At 43.1% G+C, this 16,393-nt stretch overlaps 1 protein-coding gene across 3 annotated transcripts in view; it reads right to left on the reverse strand.

Annotated features, from left to right (window-relative positions):
• Positions 1-16,393, reverse strand: part of CRY1 (cryptochrome circadian clock 1) — a 50,383-nt gene that overhangs the window by 5,138 nt on the left and 28,852 nt on the right. For all 3 annotated transcript variants that reach the window (XM_015427589.1, XM_015427590.1, XM_015427588.1), the window contains exons 2-11: positions 11,295-11,403; positions 9,863-10,005; positions 9,248-9,432; positions 6,312-6,400; positions 5,673-5,813; positions 5,271-5,582; positions 4,132-4,283; positions 3,832-4,034; positions 2,331-2,432; positions 1,068-1,163 (exon numbers count right to left, since the gene is read on the reverse strand). In XM_015427589.1, the coding sequence (XP_015283075.1) occupies positions 1,068-1,163; positions 2,331-2,432; positions 3,832-4,034; positions 4,132-4,283; positions 5,271-5,582; positions 5,673-5,813; positions 6,312-6,400; positions 9,248-9,432; positions 9,863-10,005; positions 11,295-11,403 (1,532 nt within the window). The remainder of the gene's footprint in view (positions 1-1,067; positions 1,164-2,330; positions 2,433-3,831; positions 4,035-4,131; positions 4,284-5,270; positions 5,583-5,672; positions 5,814-6,311; positions 6,401-9,247; positions 9,433-9,862; positions 10,006-11,294; positions 11,404-16,393) is intronic.

Consider the following 16,393-nt stretch of genomic DNA (forward strand, 5'->3'; position numbering starts at 1 on the left):
GTGGAATGACAGCCCCAGGGTGGAGCAGGACTGTTCAGGAACTGGTATGACAGGGCCACGGAGTGGAATGACAGCCCCAGGGTGTGCCAGGAGTGTTCAGGAACTGGGATGACAGGGCCAAGATCGGAATGACAGCCCCAGGGTGAGAGTGGAATGACAGCCCCGGGGTGGAGCAGGAGTGTTCAGGAACTGGAATGACAGGGCCAGGAGTGGAATGACAGCCCCAGGGTGGAGCAGGGAGTGTTCAGGAACTGGAATGACAGGGCCAGGAGTGGAATGACAGCCCCAGGGTGTGCCAGAAGTGTTCAGGAACTGCAATGACAGGGCCAGGAGTGGAATGACAGCCCCAGGGTGTGCTAGAAGTGTTTAGGAACTGGAATGACGGGGCCAGGAGTGGAATGACAGCCCCAGGGTGTGCTAGAAGTGTTTAGGAACTGGAATGACGGGGCCAGGAGTGGAATGACAGCCCCGGTGTGGAGCAGGAGTGTTCAGGAACTGCAATGACAGGGCCAAGAGTGGAATAACAGCCCCAGGGTGGAGCAGGAGTGTTCAGGAACTGGAATGACAGGGCCACGGAGTGGAATGACAGCCCCAGGGTGTGCCAGGAGTGTTCAGGAACTGGAATGACAGGGCCAGGAGTGTTCAGGAACTGGAATGACAGCCCCAGGGTTCAGAATATTTTTTTTCCTGTTTTCCTCCTCTAAAAACTCTGTGCGTCTTATGGTCAGGTGCGTCTTATGGTCCGAAAAATACCGTAAATGTACACAGAAGTGTGGAATTATGGTACTGATCTTTCCTTTTTTTTTAGTTTACATGCTCACATATGACATTCTTGGCTTTAATTTGGTTATCATTGAACTGGCCAGAACAAACATCTGTTAGACATAAGAGAGTTACTATGACAATATTTAAGAATCCCCACTTACAGAAAAGCAAGAGCTAGTGCAATAGGATAGGGAGGCTCTCATTGGCTGTGTTCAATACTCCCAAGCATCACTAAAGCTAAAACAGAAACTCATGGTCTGAAAACAGAAAGTCCACAACATTTTGCCTTCTAACCATCCTACCTTGCTGTTGAATTCCACTTGTTCCTGTATGAGATTCTCCTAGGGCACATGTTTGAATATTCCCTGTATGACCTTCACCTGTTCCCATTTGAGATCCTAGAGGAGAAAGTCAACAGACAACTTGCTTGTTTCTAGAAAGAAGACTTAGTTTGCCAGGTAAAAGATTCCTTGCCAGGTAAAAGATTCCTCCGCATGCAGGGAGGGCGGGGTATAAATAAAAATAAATAAATAAATAAATAAATTTTGGTAGTTTATTTGCTTAGTATTCCTATCCCCCAAAATGCGGAAGCACTAGCATGCACAAAATAAACTTCATTCTATTAGGGATAGCAGATAATTTATGATCCCATCCAAAATGAGATTAATGAATTTTAGCCTCATGATATTATTTAGAAGGCACACAGACTAAGCTATAAGAGCCTCTTCAGAGCGTAAAGTCCTAACTGTATACCAGAAGATGTTGAAGCTTAATCTAATCTCTGAGAAGGTAATCCCAGTTCTACCCCTGTAAATGATTTGTAAATACTCTTCCCTTGGTTTATGGTAACCTAGAAAGATCCTCCTTTTATCCTTTAAAGATAAGTGTATACAACTGTAAGAATAAATTTAAACATTTACATGCTATTTTGCAGAGAACATAATTTTGAAGTATTTATAACCTTAAAGTCACAATAGTCTACTCTATATGGTATAGTAAACCTATCAGGACACGTGTGGACTTTTTTTTTTTTTTTAAATCTCATTCTGTGCTGAGTAGAAGTTATGCACTCCAGCAAATGGATGTCAACACTCCGGGTTTTGAGCGTTTCCCCCCTTTATCTTATTTGGACTGCGCGTTTCACTACCACACATTCTGAACAAGATGCCTCTTTGCACTTTATGCTGTTTCCCAGGATTTCCGCACCCCCCCCCCAAAACTAAAGGGGGGCCTCAGTGGGCTGCAGCAAGAACAAGGAATCAGTGAAAATCACTACTCAAAAAAGCCTAGATGCTCTTAAGTCCTCTAAACTGCCTGAATACAGACCAGTAACAAATATTCTCTCTGTAAACACGTCAGAGTTAAGCTTATAAAAATTGACTTACATTATGAACACTCATACCGTAGAAGGGAAGTTTTAATCCTTTATATGCTAAAACATTACAAGTAGTGTTTACTACAACACCACCGCACTAGCTCAGTAAGACAGATTTGGTGATATTCTTCAGCAAATGCTGCTATTTTGCATTTTCTTTCTGACATTTACTAGGGCAGGGATAACTTACCACTTGCACTGGTACAACCAGGGAGGTTCTCCCCTGGTGAATATCCCATTAGGCCACCATTCCCATTTCCATTCCCATTAGAAGGCACTGATGCAAGAAGGCCTAACAACAACAACAAAAACCCCGCAAAGTACATTAACACCACAGTGGAGAACAAACATGCTTATGTTTATTTATTTATGTTTAAAGATGTTTAACATACATCTTTCCATTGATTTTCCCTTCAGTAATTGAAAGTCTCTCTCTTTACTTACTGATCACAGAATTATGTCTTTTAAAACAGAACTTTGCATTTCTGAAAACATGATAAAATACAAATGAGCCCATTATGATTAGGTAAAATAAGCTGACTGTACCTTTCTTTACATTTACTTTTCAGTCTTGGTGCTTTAAAATGTAAAAATAAAAAAAAAAATACCACAAATAATAAATGAGAATGTACAGGATAATGATAAAAGTTCTTTGTTCAACTATGCTGTTATGATGATGTCATATGCAAGAGCCTACAGAACAGAACCCTTTGGAGCAAGGTACAGATCTGGTTGCTGTGACATGCACCAGCATTAAACCAAGCTGCCGAGCTTCCTGATTACTGCCTTCACCCATTCCTAACTCAAGTGTCCCACTAAGTTTATTACAAAATACAAAACTGATACAAAGGTTAGGCTTGGACGTAAAGGCAGACAAAGCAATAATTGTAGAACAGGGATAGGATAGCACACAGAATGCTAAAGGATTACCAAGCATTGATATCTGGAAAGTTAATAGTGTAATCCTAGCCAGAATAACTCCTGTTTAAACTCATTGATTTCAATGATCTTAGACTGAATTAACTGTGCACAGGATTGCACTGTAAGTCAGTCCTACAGTAGAAGTATAGCAAATTTTCCCAGCAAATTGACAGGTACTCTTTCTCTGTAGAAAAAAAGATGTCAGGCTTTCAAAGTAGGCAATCTAAACTAGACCAGTGGAAGTATCCCTTATCCACGGTGAAGACAGCTAACTTAAATATGGAAAAGCAACACACAGTGCCTCCTTTACCATCTCATATCCTTGTCCTGGGGAAAAAAATTCACCCAGAGCCTACAGATGAATAAGAAGATGTGTATGGAAGTGCTCTGCATACCACTCTACAGGAGGTTCTTGAGTTGGCCAGTCACAGAAGGGAGTGAGCAACAACCTCAAATCTGTGCTGCTGCTGAGAATGTGGCACTACAAGCAAGTAAGCTAGCTAATGTAGAGACTTGTCATACAAAGAATTTTACTTGATAAATGACCTTTAGAACTGCTTTCAACAATGTAAGTGACATGCAGTAAAGAAGCCGCTGAAGAAGTTAATGTTAACAAAAGGCCCAGAAGAATTAACCCTTATTTCCTACTTTTCACCTACAGCCAATTAGTTTGCTACAAATTAGTACCAACACTTTGATAGTATCCAGGTCCTATGGCTACAAGTAGGCAGTCCTGTATGGGAAAAAGTACACTTCCAAATTAAACATACCCAATCCTCTGTATCGTGACAGTTGCTGATAGATTTGTTTCATTCTTTCAATGTTCAGGCGACTCGCCTCTGCATGATTTACCATTGGCTTAGGGTAATTCACTCCTATCATACATTTTGCAGCCTTCTGAACACCCTCAGGGGCATTCCAAGGATCGTATATGTATTTTGCTGGAAACCCTCGGAGAACGGGTAAATATCGCCTTCCGAAAAAAAAGAACACGTTTAAATTAGTCTTATATGGTACAGATTGATAAACTCAGTGTTTAATTTGGCTGATATTCGACAAAAATGTTTAACCTGATATAGTCTCCATTAGGATCAGTTCTTCTGCCGAAACCCACAGGACAGTAGCAGTGGAAGAACTGCTGGAAGAAGGAGCTACAGGACAGCCACATCCAACTGCCTGCGTTTACACTCCAGTCAGCATCCAGCAAAAGTTCTTCAAACACCTGGGGGGTGGGGGGAAGAAGAGACATTACATTAATCTGAACATGCAGATATTTTCAATAAACCACTTTTAGAAGATGCTCACTTTTCAAAGCATTCATAAGAAGCCATGCTTACTATTAAGCTATGTACTACTGACAGTACTAATATGCAATATCCTGATCAAGTGCAACAAAGTATATATGAGGATTACATGTAGCAAAATGCCTTCAGGCCTTGTACATGCTGACATAAAAATATAGATGTTCAAGGGACATATGAAGTCAATTCTATGAGTGACAAAGGTATCAGGGCAGGCCCCCTGCTGTGGCCAAAGCCAATTCACAGGCTTCACAGAATCAAAACACCCACAGTATCATCTCACTTATCTATTCTTTATGTATTCACTCTGTGTTTCTCACCAATGGGGACTCGAAGTGGCTTCCACATTGTTCTCTTCTCATCCATTTTATCCTCACAATAACCCTATGAAGTACCTTATGCTGAGAGTGTGTGACTAGTCCAAGTTCAACCAGGAAGCTTCCATGGGTGTTCCAGATCCTAGTCTGAACCTCCAGCCTCTATACCAACACTGGCTTTCCATCTGATATGCTTTTCAGTCATAAATTTACGTACGGAAAATTCATACAAGAAAAGACTGGGTGACATGTAATCATATCAGCTCTCCACTAGATGCTGCTACTTAACTAAAATTGCTGAAGTTATATAACAATAAATGTGTCACGTTTATGGCTGTTGTGACAAGAGACTAAAATTTTATTCTACAGGTTTAGCAATGCATAATACAAGGCTATCTATTCAAAGGATGGCCAATCATTATATCATACCACAACATACAGGATCATGTGCTGTAAGATCTTTACCACAGACAGCCACAAGCTGTTGTGCAGAACTAAGGTGCATAACAAAAAAGTTGTTTCAAGGCTATGTAGCTATCAACCCAAAATCTGAAATAGTGACACCAGAAAGTCACCAATTGAAAAATGTACCTTCATTCCTTCTTCCCAACTAATCCACAGATCACCCCGAGTTAAGAAACATGCCACAGCATGTCTGGCCAAATGGTGGATCCAGCCTTCCTGACGAAGCTGAGTCATAATAGCATCTATCCAAGGAAACCCTGTCCTTCCTTCGGCCCATTTTGCCAAAGCCTCAGGATTCTTGTCCCATGGAATCTGCACACATATGGGATTGCCTTCCATTTTGTCAAAGCGTGGATTATTAGTGGCTGCTGTGTAGAAGAATTCACGCCACAATAGCTGGCCATAGAGAGATAGAGGAGGAGAGCTGTTCTTCTTTACCTGAGAATCCAAGCACATGATAGTTAAATAAGATGTGTCAGAGTTTTTAGTCCTACAAAAGTATAACAGTCAAAGTAAGGTCATTCATACCTTTTTGTACAAGTCTGTTAACTTGAAATAAAAGAGGCGGCAAGACAAGCAGCCAAACCGTAGATAGGGACTAAGGCCTGTAGGACTTGCAAGGAGAGAATTTGCATTCATTCGTGGCCTTTCAAAGTTTGCTACCCAAGCCTTAAAGAGAAAACCAAAAACACTGTCAAAAGTTTCTACTTAATTTTTTACTTCACTGAGATCAGTTGAATGTATACCATCACCAGCAACCAAAAAGCATCAGTTTTCATATGTTACCTGTGAATTCTAACAGGTAACATTGACTCTCCTGTATCAAAGGTTTTTTGTGACAAGTGTGAGCTCTACATAGCTACACAAGAACCATTTAGTACCAATTTATTAGCAAAAAATCCACAGTAGTTTTACATTTCAATAGTAGCTAAATTATGTTTATTTCTGTCAGCTAGCAAAAGCCTCTTTGGTCATTCACCCCTAAATGTCATAATCCCATGTGGTTTGGAGTCCAAAGATTTAAGACTAATATTTTGTTCTATACACTGTAAGGACATTAGTTACCATCTACACATAAAATAAACCCTTACAATTAAAATCACTAAAGGTTCAAAACATTCTTCCTAAAGCAAGATGTTAAAATATGCTTGTATATCAGCAACATACCTTTCTTTCTAAATGTCTTTCTAATCTTGTAAGAGCTTCTGTTTCTCCACCTGGCCACACAGCAGAAGGCAATCCATCTGTATCAAAACCTGGAGTACAAAAACATATTACTACTGTTTCAGTACTGCTGTAACATCAACAATATAGTACTGAATAATCATGTTCATGGGAATTATAGCACTCCCCAAAGTTGCTCACTGGCATGCTTGAAAATCGCTTACCTTTAAGAGCTCGCCATGAAAAGAGAACATTCAAAGGGCACATGTAGGACCCTTTCTCTACTCATTTTATTTAAAACCCTAATCCAAAGCCTACCAAATTTCATACTTCAAGTAGACAATCAATGATGTTAGTGGGCAGAGTCTCTTCAAACAGCTACACTTGCAAAATAAATTTCAGATAAATCACCAGTCAAAAGAATGGATGGCACAGAAAAGCATGCTGCTCACTAAAGTCTCTTTTGAAAAATATCAGCAATGCATATCTCATCCCATACATGATAGATTACTGCACAATAGTCACTCTACACTGTATATCTGTGGAACTGACAAGGCACCACATTCTCTGAAAGGATATATATTAATTTTATACATTTATGACCACTGTGTGTTCTAGTACAAATATGATTCAGTAAAGTAGGCTCATTTTAAAGCTGTATTTCATTATTCTGTACCATAGGAGTACAAATGGTGGATACAGCTGTATTTCATGATTCTTTACCACACAAGCACGAAGGCTGGGATCTTCCCCATGACCAATAAAGACAAACTTATGCAGAACAAATATACATAATTTTTTCATTTGCATAGTTTATACCTGAGTGCAGTTTACCATTTGCCTAGAGGGAGTACCATTCCCTTCCTACTCCATCAAACAACCCAGTGACAAACTGCAGCCCAGAGAGTAACTACCTGCAGCCTTGTCTTCCAGTCTTAGGTCTGAAGCCTACAACTGAGAGAGAGAGACCTAATCGACATCTGCACCAGTGGCAGCATGAGACCGAAGAATGAACTACACTTCAAAGTGTGTGTGTGTGTGGGGGTTATATAGTTCTGAATTTTTCCCTTTGCAAAAAGCTTTCTGCACACAGAAAACTACCACAGTGGGAAAATGGCTGTCAATCTCAATTCCACAGCTGGAACTGGGGGATGGGGCAGTTACACAGAGGAGCAGTGAACATGAACATCCTTCACTTTCATTTCAAAATGGTGCTGTCTACCTGAGCATTCTACTACCACATTCCACTGCATGTGTAGACTCAGCTAGGGAAGAAAATAAGAATGCACGCTGAAGTTGAGAGCTGCTGCCTGTTTCCATGGGCCAATCAACTCAGCTTCAGGACTAGCCACAGCAGCAACACTAGGGGTGTGCATTTGGCATAAACTAAGCCAAATAAATACTGATAATGTATTTTTTGGGTATCAAATCAAATTCAAAAACCTTTAATGGCATATGGGGGTGAATTAGAATTAGATACAAATAGAGTCTAAAATAAATGAAATCTGTATTCAACTCTGGATATAGCTGAGCCCCCCAAAAGCAGATTTTATTTGGCTTTTATTTGGGTTCATTAAGCTATACCAAAACCGAGCTGCCAGCCATTTAAACCTAACAGCTGACAAGCAGAGTAGCCAGTCAGCTGTTTGGTTTAAATGCCTTCCCCTTTACTTCCAGCCATTAAACTGGTCAGTTTCACTCCCCTCCACTTCCAAGTGGAAGGGAGTAAAACTGACCAGTTTAATGGCTGGCAAGCATTTCAGCCTAACAGTGGGGCAGTGGGCCTGCCTCCTGTCAGGCTGAAATGGCAGGGAGCCATTTCACCCTTTCCTTTCACTGCCCCTGCTTGGAAGCGGGGGGCAGAGAAACAGAGGGGTTAAATGGCTGGAAGACATTTCAGCCTAACAGCAGGAGTGAAACTGACCAGTTTAATGGTTGGAGGGGAAAGCATTTAAACATGCCTTCTCACTGTTTCTTTCCTTCCCCAGGTGCCCCCACCCCACCCCCGCTGCAGCAGGGAGGCTGGGGAAGGAAAGTGAAGGCATTTAAAGTTGACTTCTCTCTCCTTTCCTTCCCCAGCTGCCCAGCCACTCCCATTGGTCAGTTTCATTCCCCTCCCCTACTCAGCTGTTAGGTTTAAATGGCCTAAACCTAACAGCTGACTGGCAGGGAGTGAAACCGACCAGTAGAAATGGGTTGGGGAAGGAAGGGAAGGCATTTAAACATGCCTTCTTGCTCTCCCTTCTCTCCCTGTGGGTATAACAGACCCAAATACTTTTGGAAATACCAAATATTTCCCAGTTCTGAATACTGTACTGGTATCAGTTCTTGGGAAATTCAGTATTTACCAATATTTTTGGGGTCTGTTATACCCGAAGCCAAAAAATACCAATATTTTTTTTCTTGCACACCCTAAGCAACACCATCCTATGCCTGCTGTCATGCTGCCTACCCCAAGGCTGCTGCAGTAGTAGATAGCAGCAGCAAGTACATCACACTTCCCACACGCTGCACTCGTAGCCAAGGAACTTGCTTAACTGGAAGTTTGCCTCTGCAGAAGTGGGCACAATTCCTGATTCTACTATTGTTGCACTGATTTCATACAGTTTGCTCTCCTAACTGCACCCCCCCCCCACCATCCTTGTGGGTCCTGCATCTTCTGCTTTTGGGGACCAAAAAGGTCTACTGAATGAAGGGGAACGCAAAGAAAACTGGCCGTGGTTAGTAGTATCTAATACATGATCTTTATGTTTTCACTACAACATTGATTACTTTCAGTAGTAAATGAAATACTTGGCTTCTTTAAAATCACCAATACCCTCTTCCCTGCAATTCAGTTCCTTTATGCTAGTATTTGATAAGAAAAACACATTGATTTCCTACTACTACTTCCATGGAGATACATACAGAGGCTACTAGAAAGAAGTCTCTGAGAATACCTAATTCTTCCAGTGAAGGAACACCATACTTCTCATCATGGTCATCAGAAACAGGGGTAGTACACTTTGACATGACTTCTGCAGCGATCGTTTCTACAGGCATCTCCAGTGGCTCCATTCGACTGATTAGAGTTTGGAATCGTTTATAGGTAAGAGGTGGCTGTCCTCCATTTAATTCTATAATCCTATGTATACAGAAGCCCAAATTTAGTTAGAACACACTTGTTCAAACATACAATATTTTCTAATGCAATTATATATTTATCTTCTGTAACATAAATTACCTTGTTTCTTCAGGTACTACAGCTGAATTCCTTACTAGGGAAAGAAGCCTAATGGGATTTTTTAAGACTGACTGTAAGAAATATTGGTCATATAAGGAAGAAAGCCTGAGTCTACAACAAGACAACAGACATTTCCAAACCAAGCAATTTTTTTAAATGAAGCTGGGATTTCTTCTTGTCACAGAAACTATAAAGAGGGATGTATTCAGAAGAGCTCTGCCAAGTTCTATCTGAAATATATGCATTCATTCATGATCACAGTTATTTCTGAACAGTAACATAGGGTATAACAACAACTTCTCTCCTTTAAATTTAGCAAGTGGTAACTTACTTGTCTAGATCATACAGAGTATGTGAAATTCGTACAATGACTTCGACTCCTGCTTCGCTAGCCAGCTTCTTAATTGCTGCATCTCTCTCCTTCCCAAATGGCTCAGAATCATATTCAATTGAAAGTTTTGTAATATTCCATTCCTAAAATTTGAGAGACGAGGCTTTTAAAGGATTAATGGTTCTCAGAGACAAGAGAAAAATACTTCTACTTTAACTGTTTCAATTCTGCTTAGCTTTACTGTACAATATGATAAAACAAGCAAGCAACCTACAAGGACCTGCAGGGGGGCACCTCATTTTCCCCTGTATCCCTTTCCCCACATGTCTTCTTTCCCTTCTCCTAGCAAACCCCATATCCTCAATTTCCTTGCTTCCTTTCCATTCATCAATCAACCTACCTTTTATCAGCTCTGCCCATCTCTAGCTGTTCTGTTTATTTCATTTATGCCCTGCCTTTCTCCACAACGTGAACCCAAAGCAGCTTACATCATTCTCCTCTCTTCCATTTTATCCTCCAAACAACCCTGCAAGGTATTTTAGGTTGCGAATATGTAACTGACCCAAGGTCACCCAGTCAGCTTCCACAGCAGAGCGGCAAAATCTCAACTATTACACCATACAGGATTTTGTGGGTCAGCTGCTGTTGAAGAGTGACAGCAGCCAGTCCTGGGTGAATAATGCAAGTCACGTGGTATCATCACCCAGTGGGTGCTGCAAGTCCCTTAATGAGTCCTCCTCAAAAGACCTAAGCAGCCTTGAAATGGGCTTTGCACGCTACCCCTGCCTTTTACTGACACAAGCCAAGGCATGAAGGCTGGCAATACTGTTTCTTATAGCTACAGGTACTGCTTCTATTACCTGGGGGAGGTTCAATCCCCTTTTTAAGATTTCAAATATTTCTGCAAATCTGGGGAATTTCAGGTTTGAGAAAAGGTTCGTCTTGTCTGTTTCTGGATCCAATTTCTCAAATGAAGCATCCAAAAAATTACATACATTGCTAAAAACTATCCAAGATTTTTTAAACCACAAAGATATCAACTGTGTTAAATAATAGAGGACCCAACAGCTTTTGAGTATATGCAATATAGTATTCTTTCTATGTATGCAAACCAAGATTTTGGTCATAAAAGGTTTTGAGCAGGCTGGAGGAGCTGCAGATTGTACATCTCTCTAGAAGCTGCTGTTAAACATAACTGGCAAGAAATAGATCCCATCCCACAATCAAATGAATCTAGTACTTTTGGATGCAAAGTTGGAGTGCTTTGACAACCACATTTCTGCTCTAATCATGCTGAAGAGGGAACTAGAATGATTAAAGAATGGGGCAGCTCTTCCAGTATGAGAAAACAAGTTAAAAGTTCTGTAAAACAGCTCAGGTTGCAAAATACATTCTTATTCACCACTGCTCCTCTTGCCCCACCAAAACTCACCTTAAACAGCCTAGGAAACACATCTGCAGGCTGCCCTCGGATAACAAACAAACGTGAATTTAACTTCCGTAAATTGGCATCCAAGTCCTCAAGACACTGAAGCAGAAACCTATAATGAAGACATGAGAAATTAAGAACTATTTTCCACTTTCTTTAAGTTCACAGAAGTAGTAAAACAGTAAAGGCAAATGGTGTTAAAACCAATCTCAAGTTCTGCACATTTATTTTTGTACATGATCATAATACTCTGTTTATATATTACTTTTCCTAAGTGCTCAAATCATTTAACACCATTCTCAGCCATTCTTTTAACAACCCCATCAGGCAAGGAAACAGTGCTGATTACAGATGTATGATTGGGACTGACCAGTACTGGCCAGTCTGGGTCTGCAGAGCTAAGTCCTCAGCTTTGGGGCCTCCCATCACTGTTTTACTACCTGGTACAGCTGTGTTACAGTTTTTGCATTCATATAAGCCTGGGGGAAGGTAGACATGGAGGAAATGCACACCTGAGCATTGGGAAGCCCCACTGTATGTCTGAACATAGGAAACTGCTTTACTCAGAGTACTGGTCCATCTAGTTCAATTCTACCTATTTTTACTGGCATCACTTCTCCAGGAAAGGATTTTCCCATCAACTGTAACCAGAGATCCTTGTACAGAGGTCACTGCACTTTCATGAGAAAATAAAACTTGATCTCAAGAAATGTCTTTATAGAGTAGGCAAGTGGAAGGCATCAGACAAAATATAGCAAGAACATTTTGAACGGAAAGTAGTATTTGAGAAAAATCTTACAAGAACTACATACACCAGCTCTTATTAACAGATACTTCCAGCTGTAATAATTAAATTCAACCATGCCTGATTAAAACCAAGACCAGGTATTAAGGCTGGCAAGTGTTAAATTAGAATTCCTTTGTTTTGGTTACTGTACTGCAGGATTCAATAACACTGTGGGGAAAACCTTTCCTAGGAAAAGGCTTACTCAGAGTCATTAGCTTCTCTTTGGGCTATGGACAATTAATAACGAATCAGTTCAGATTTTGACAAGCATTGGCAATCTGTTACACATGATGGGTCATAGGATCTAGTCAACTAGATGCATATGCCACTGGGCAGAAGAAATGTGCACCAATGCAGAAAGGATGCAGTCAGTTTTCATAACCATTCCAAGTAAAAAATAAAGACAAAATAGAGTGAATCATATGTTCAGAAGTATGCCTGGAGTACAGATTACTCATTGCTACATGCAGAAAGTTTATGCCCAGTTGTCAGACTTCCCACAGCATCAACGAAGTACACACTTGTAGAAAGGTTTTACTTTATTTGAAGCTATAGGTGCATGGACAAAATCACTGTTCAGAATGAAGGGTGAGCAAAGAGCATGGCATGTTATAGTATATTCAAACTACTGAGGCCCAATTGCGGGGGTTCCCCCGCGCGCCATCGGGGCCTGGGAGCAAACGCTTCTAGGCAGCATATGTTATGTCTTTCTCACGGTGCTTCGTGAGAGCCTCCAGCAACTAACAAGCAGCGGCAACCACCTGTGGCCTTGAGAGATATAGACGTTTCGGCAGGCTAAGCAATTATGCGCTTCAACAGTTCTACATATGAAAGTGAAAGCAAACAAGCGCACACAGAAAGAATAAAACAAAACATTGGCAGCTTGCTGACACCAGTGTGCACTAATTTGTGTACAACCAACAGCTAACATATCAACATAACATATCAACAACCTCAGATATGCAGACGATACCACTCTAATGGCAGAAAGTGAAGAGAATCTTAAGAGCCTCTTGCTCAGGGTAAAAGAGGAGAGCGCAAAAGTGGGCTTGAAGCTCAACATCAAAAAAACTAAGATCATGGCATCTGGCCCCATCACTCCTTGGCAAATAGAAGGGGAAGTCGTGGAAGTAGTGACAGACTTCACGTTCCTGGGATCCCAGATCACCGCAGACTGTGACAGCAGCCATGAAATTAAAAGACGCCTGCTCCTTGGGAGGAAAGCGATGGTGAACCTAAACAGCATGATAAAAAGTAGAGACATCACCCTGCCAACAAAAGTCCGCATGGTCAAAGCAATGGTATTCCCAGTAGTCATGTATGGCTGCGAGAGTTGGACTATAAGGAAGGCCGAGCGCCGAAGAATAGATTCTTTTGAACTATGGTGCTGGAGAAGACTCTTGAGAGTCCCTTGGACTGCAAGAAGATCAAATCAGTCAATCCTCAAAGAAATCAACCCTGACTGTTCCCTGGAAGGCCAGATAATGAAACTGAAGCTCAAATACTTTGGCCACCAAATGAGAAGGGAGCACTCACTGGAGAAGACCCTGATGCTGGGAAAGATTGAAGGTCAAAGAAGACGGGGACGGCAAAGGATGAGATGGTCAGACAGTGTCATAGATGCAACGAACATGAAATTGAGCAAACTTCAGAGGACGGCGGAAGACAGGAAGGCCTGGCGTGATCTGGTCCATGGAGTCGTGAAGAGTCGGACTCGACTGTGTGACTGAACAACAACAACAACAGCTAAACTAGCCATAGTCTCCCCTCTACTGTACAACTACAGGTAAACAGGACTAAAAATAAACAGACTGTGCAACCTGGAGCAATGTCGTAGTAATGATACACCTATCTGGATCATTATGTCAATGCAAGGTGCAGATTTTAAAAAACATTTTTATCCTATACAATCATTAATACTGACAAGGTCTCTTACATTTTTTGCATATTGCTGTTAACATCTTGAAAGCAGTATCAAAGATGAAATTAAGGTACTGCTCCAAATACCCTATGAAATAACTGTTTCAGCCTGCTGTTAGGTAGGCTGCCCACAATATTTCATACAACTGGAAGATACAGAAAAATGGCCTTAGCAAATGATCAAGACAGCAAGAAAGGATCATGTGGCCTAAGTGCTTACTTTCAAGTCACTTGCTGCATTCACTATTAATTTCTCTTTAAACAGGGTGTTGAAAGAAAATGAAGGATTTCATCCTTTTATAGAATGATTAAAAGTTTTAACCTGCCTCTCACCACACATGCCAACTCAGTTCAGCTTACAAAGCAACAAAATCTTTTTTTTTTAAGTTTCAGATGCCTAAAATGTCAACAATCTCCTCTTATATCCAAAAATAAAATCTTCCAATCTAATACTTAAGTGCCCACTAGAAAATATTCGCCTTATACTGCTTGTAGAATTGGGGCAAATTAGGGGCCCTCATCACTGCTTATGGGACACCATTCCAAAAAGCCACAACCACTCAGGCCTGTAGCTACAGTGGGGCCTCCTGGGGCCCAGCCTCCCCAACTTCCTGGCAAGGCCCCACGACTATGTATCCATCTCAGCCCCCCTGACTCTCTAGGTCGCCTGGAGGACTCCCTGCTGAAGCTAGTGGCAGCATGGGGCTCCCAGGTGAGGCCAGCCATGCACTTGGAGAATTAGGTCACGGGCTGCTGAGGTGGGGCCAGTGGGAACTTTTGCTCAAGAAGAAGCCGGGGGCGGCAGGGACTGTGGACCGCAGATGCATCAAAAGCTGGGCCATAGGGGGCTGGTGCCGAGAAGCCAAGGGTGGAGTGGGGCATCTGCACCACATGGACCCTTCTGTGGCCACCGCCGGTGAACGCGCCTCCCACCTGCCTGCACCTATCCTGACCGGGAGGCAGGAGAAGAGACGCCACTGTGGCCTGGTGCTATCCCTCCTTCTGAATCTCTGGGTGGTGGGTGAGGGAGAGACAGAGTTTCTCTGCAGGGCTCTGCTGGCTGGGGCTCTTCTGTACGGAGTGGATGCTGGGGGCTGGAGAGGCTGAGAAGGTGCTGCTTTGGCCAGAAGCCACCATCCTCCTCTATGTACTCTGGAGAGAGATCCCTGGCTGTCTTGGTTTCCCTGGCCCTTGCAGAGGCCTGGGAGACCATTTCGGTCCCCACCCGGCAGCTTCTGAACACACCCAAGTCCTGGGGAGGGGATTCCCCCCCTTGCTTGAATCCCAGGAGTTTGCTGCCCAGGGCGGGAGCTGCTTTGCAGGGCGCTGGTGCCCTTGGCCTGCCTTGGGCATCCTTGAGCACACTCTTCCACTTTACGGTGCTGTCCCTCCAGCTGCTCCTCGCAGAAGGAAGCGCAGAGGATGTCGGTCTCAAGTCCCCAGCAAGCCCCACTCCCTCTGCACTGCCCCCTCCCCTCTGTGGGGTCTGGGGCCAAGGAGAGCCTAGCAGGCTGGCGCTTGGGGATGGCAATGCAGGAGGGCACTGTGGAGGTTAATGGGAAGACCAGCTGGGGCGGTGGTAGGCAAACTGCAGCTCGGGAGCCACATGCGGCTCTTTGGCCCCTTGAGTGTGGCTCTTCCACCGTACGCGCTGACGGCCTATTCCCTCCATTGTTCTCTATGGTGGGAAAAAAGAAACTTTTTTCCCGCCATAGAGAACAATGGAGGGGATGGGGCAACCTGTTTGGGGCCCCGTAGAATTGGACCCCCTGGTTCAATGTTCCTGAAACATGGCAGGTATCTTGGGCAGAGGCTCCAGCAGCTACCCTGTGATTCTAGAGCCTCTCCCTCAAACTCCCTCCCCTCCAGCCCCCAGAATATACCCTATGTTTTCGCCATTGACTTCAATGGCCCATAGGATATAATGGGGCCGAACTGCAGGAAGCCCCAGCAGCCCTCAGGCCGGAGCACCTGGAGCAGTCTTGGGAGGCGGATTGGCAAAAAGCAAAACCAAAAGCACAGGAACTCAAGAGAACTCCAGGAATGGAGCCGATTCCTCTTCCACAGCCCAAAATGCGACCCACAAACCCTGAGTTTGCTTTTTCTCATTTGCGAGTCTGGCCTCCGCACTCCTTTAACGAGGCAGCCCCGAAGCTTGGGGCGGCGGGAGTTTCTTTGCATGCAGCTTGTGCAAAGAGGCTGAGTGCCTCTTCTGCTTGCCCACCTCTCGCCTCTGCACCTCATCTTATGCCAGGCATGGAGGAGCCCAGCTCGCCCAGGCTTCTTGCCTCCTGCTGCCTTGGCCCTCTGGTGCACGGGTGAGTCCCCAAAGTTTGACTCTTCCTCTACAAGTCTCTGGTGCTGGAGGTATTCGCCTCCTTCCCTCCTGCCTGCT

The sequence above is a fragment of the Gekko japonicus genome, unplaced genomic scaffold (assembly GCF_001447785.1).
Source record: "Gekko japonicus isolate JY-2015 unplaced genomic scaffold, Gekko_japonicus_V1.1 scaffold28, whole genome shotgun sequence".
In the NCBI taxonomy this organism is placed as follows: domain Eukaryota; kingdom Metazoa; phylum Chordata; class Lepidosauria; order Squamata; family Gekkonidae; genus Gekko; species Gekko japonicus.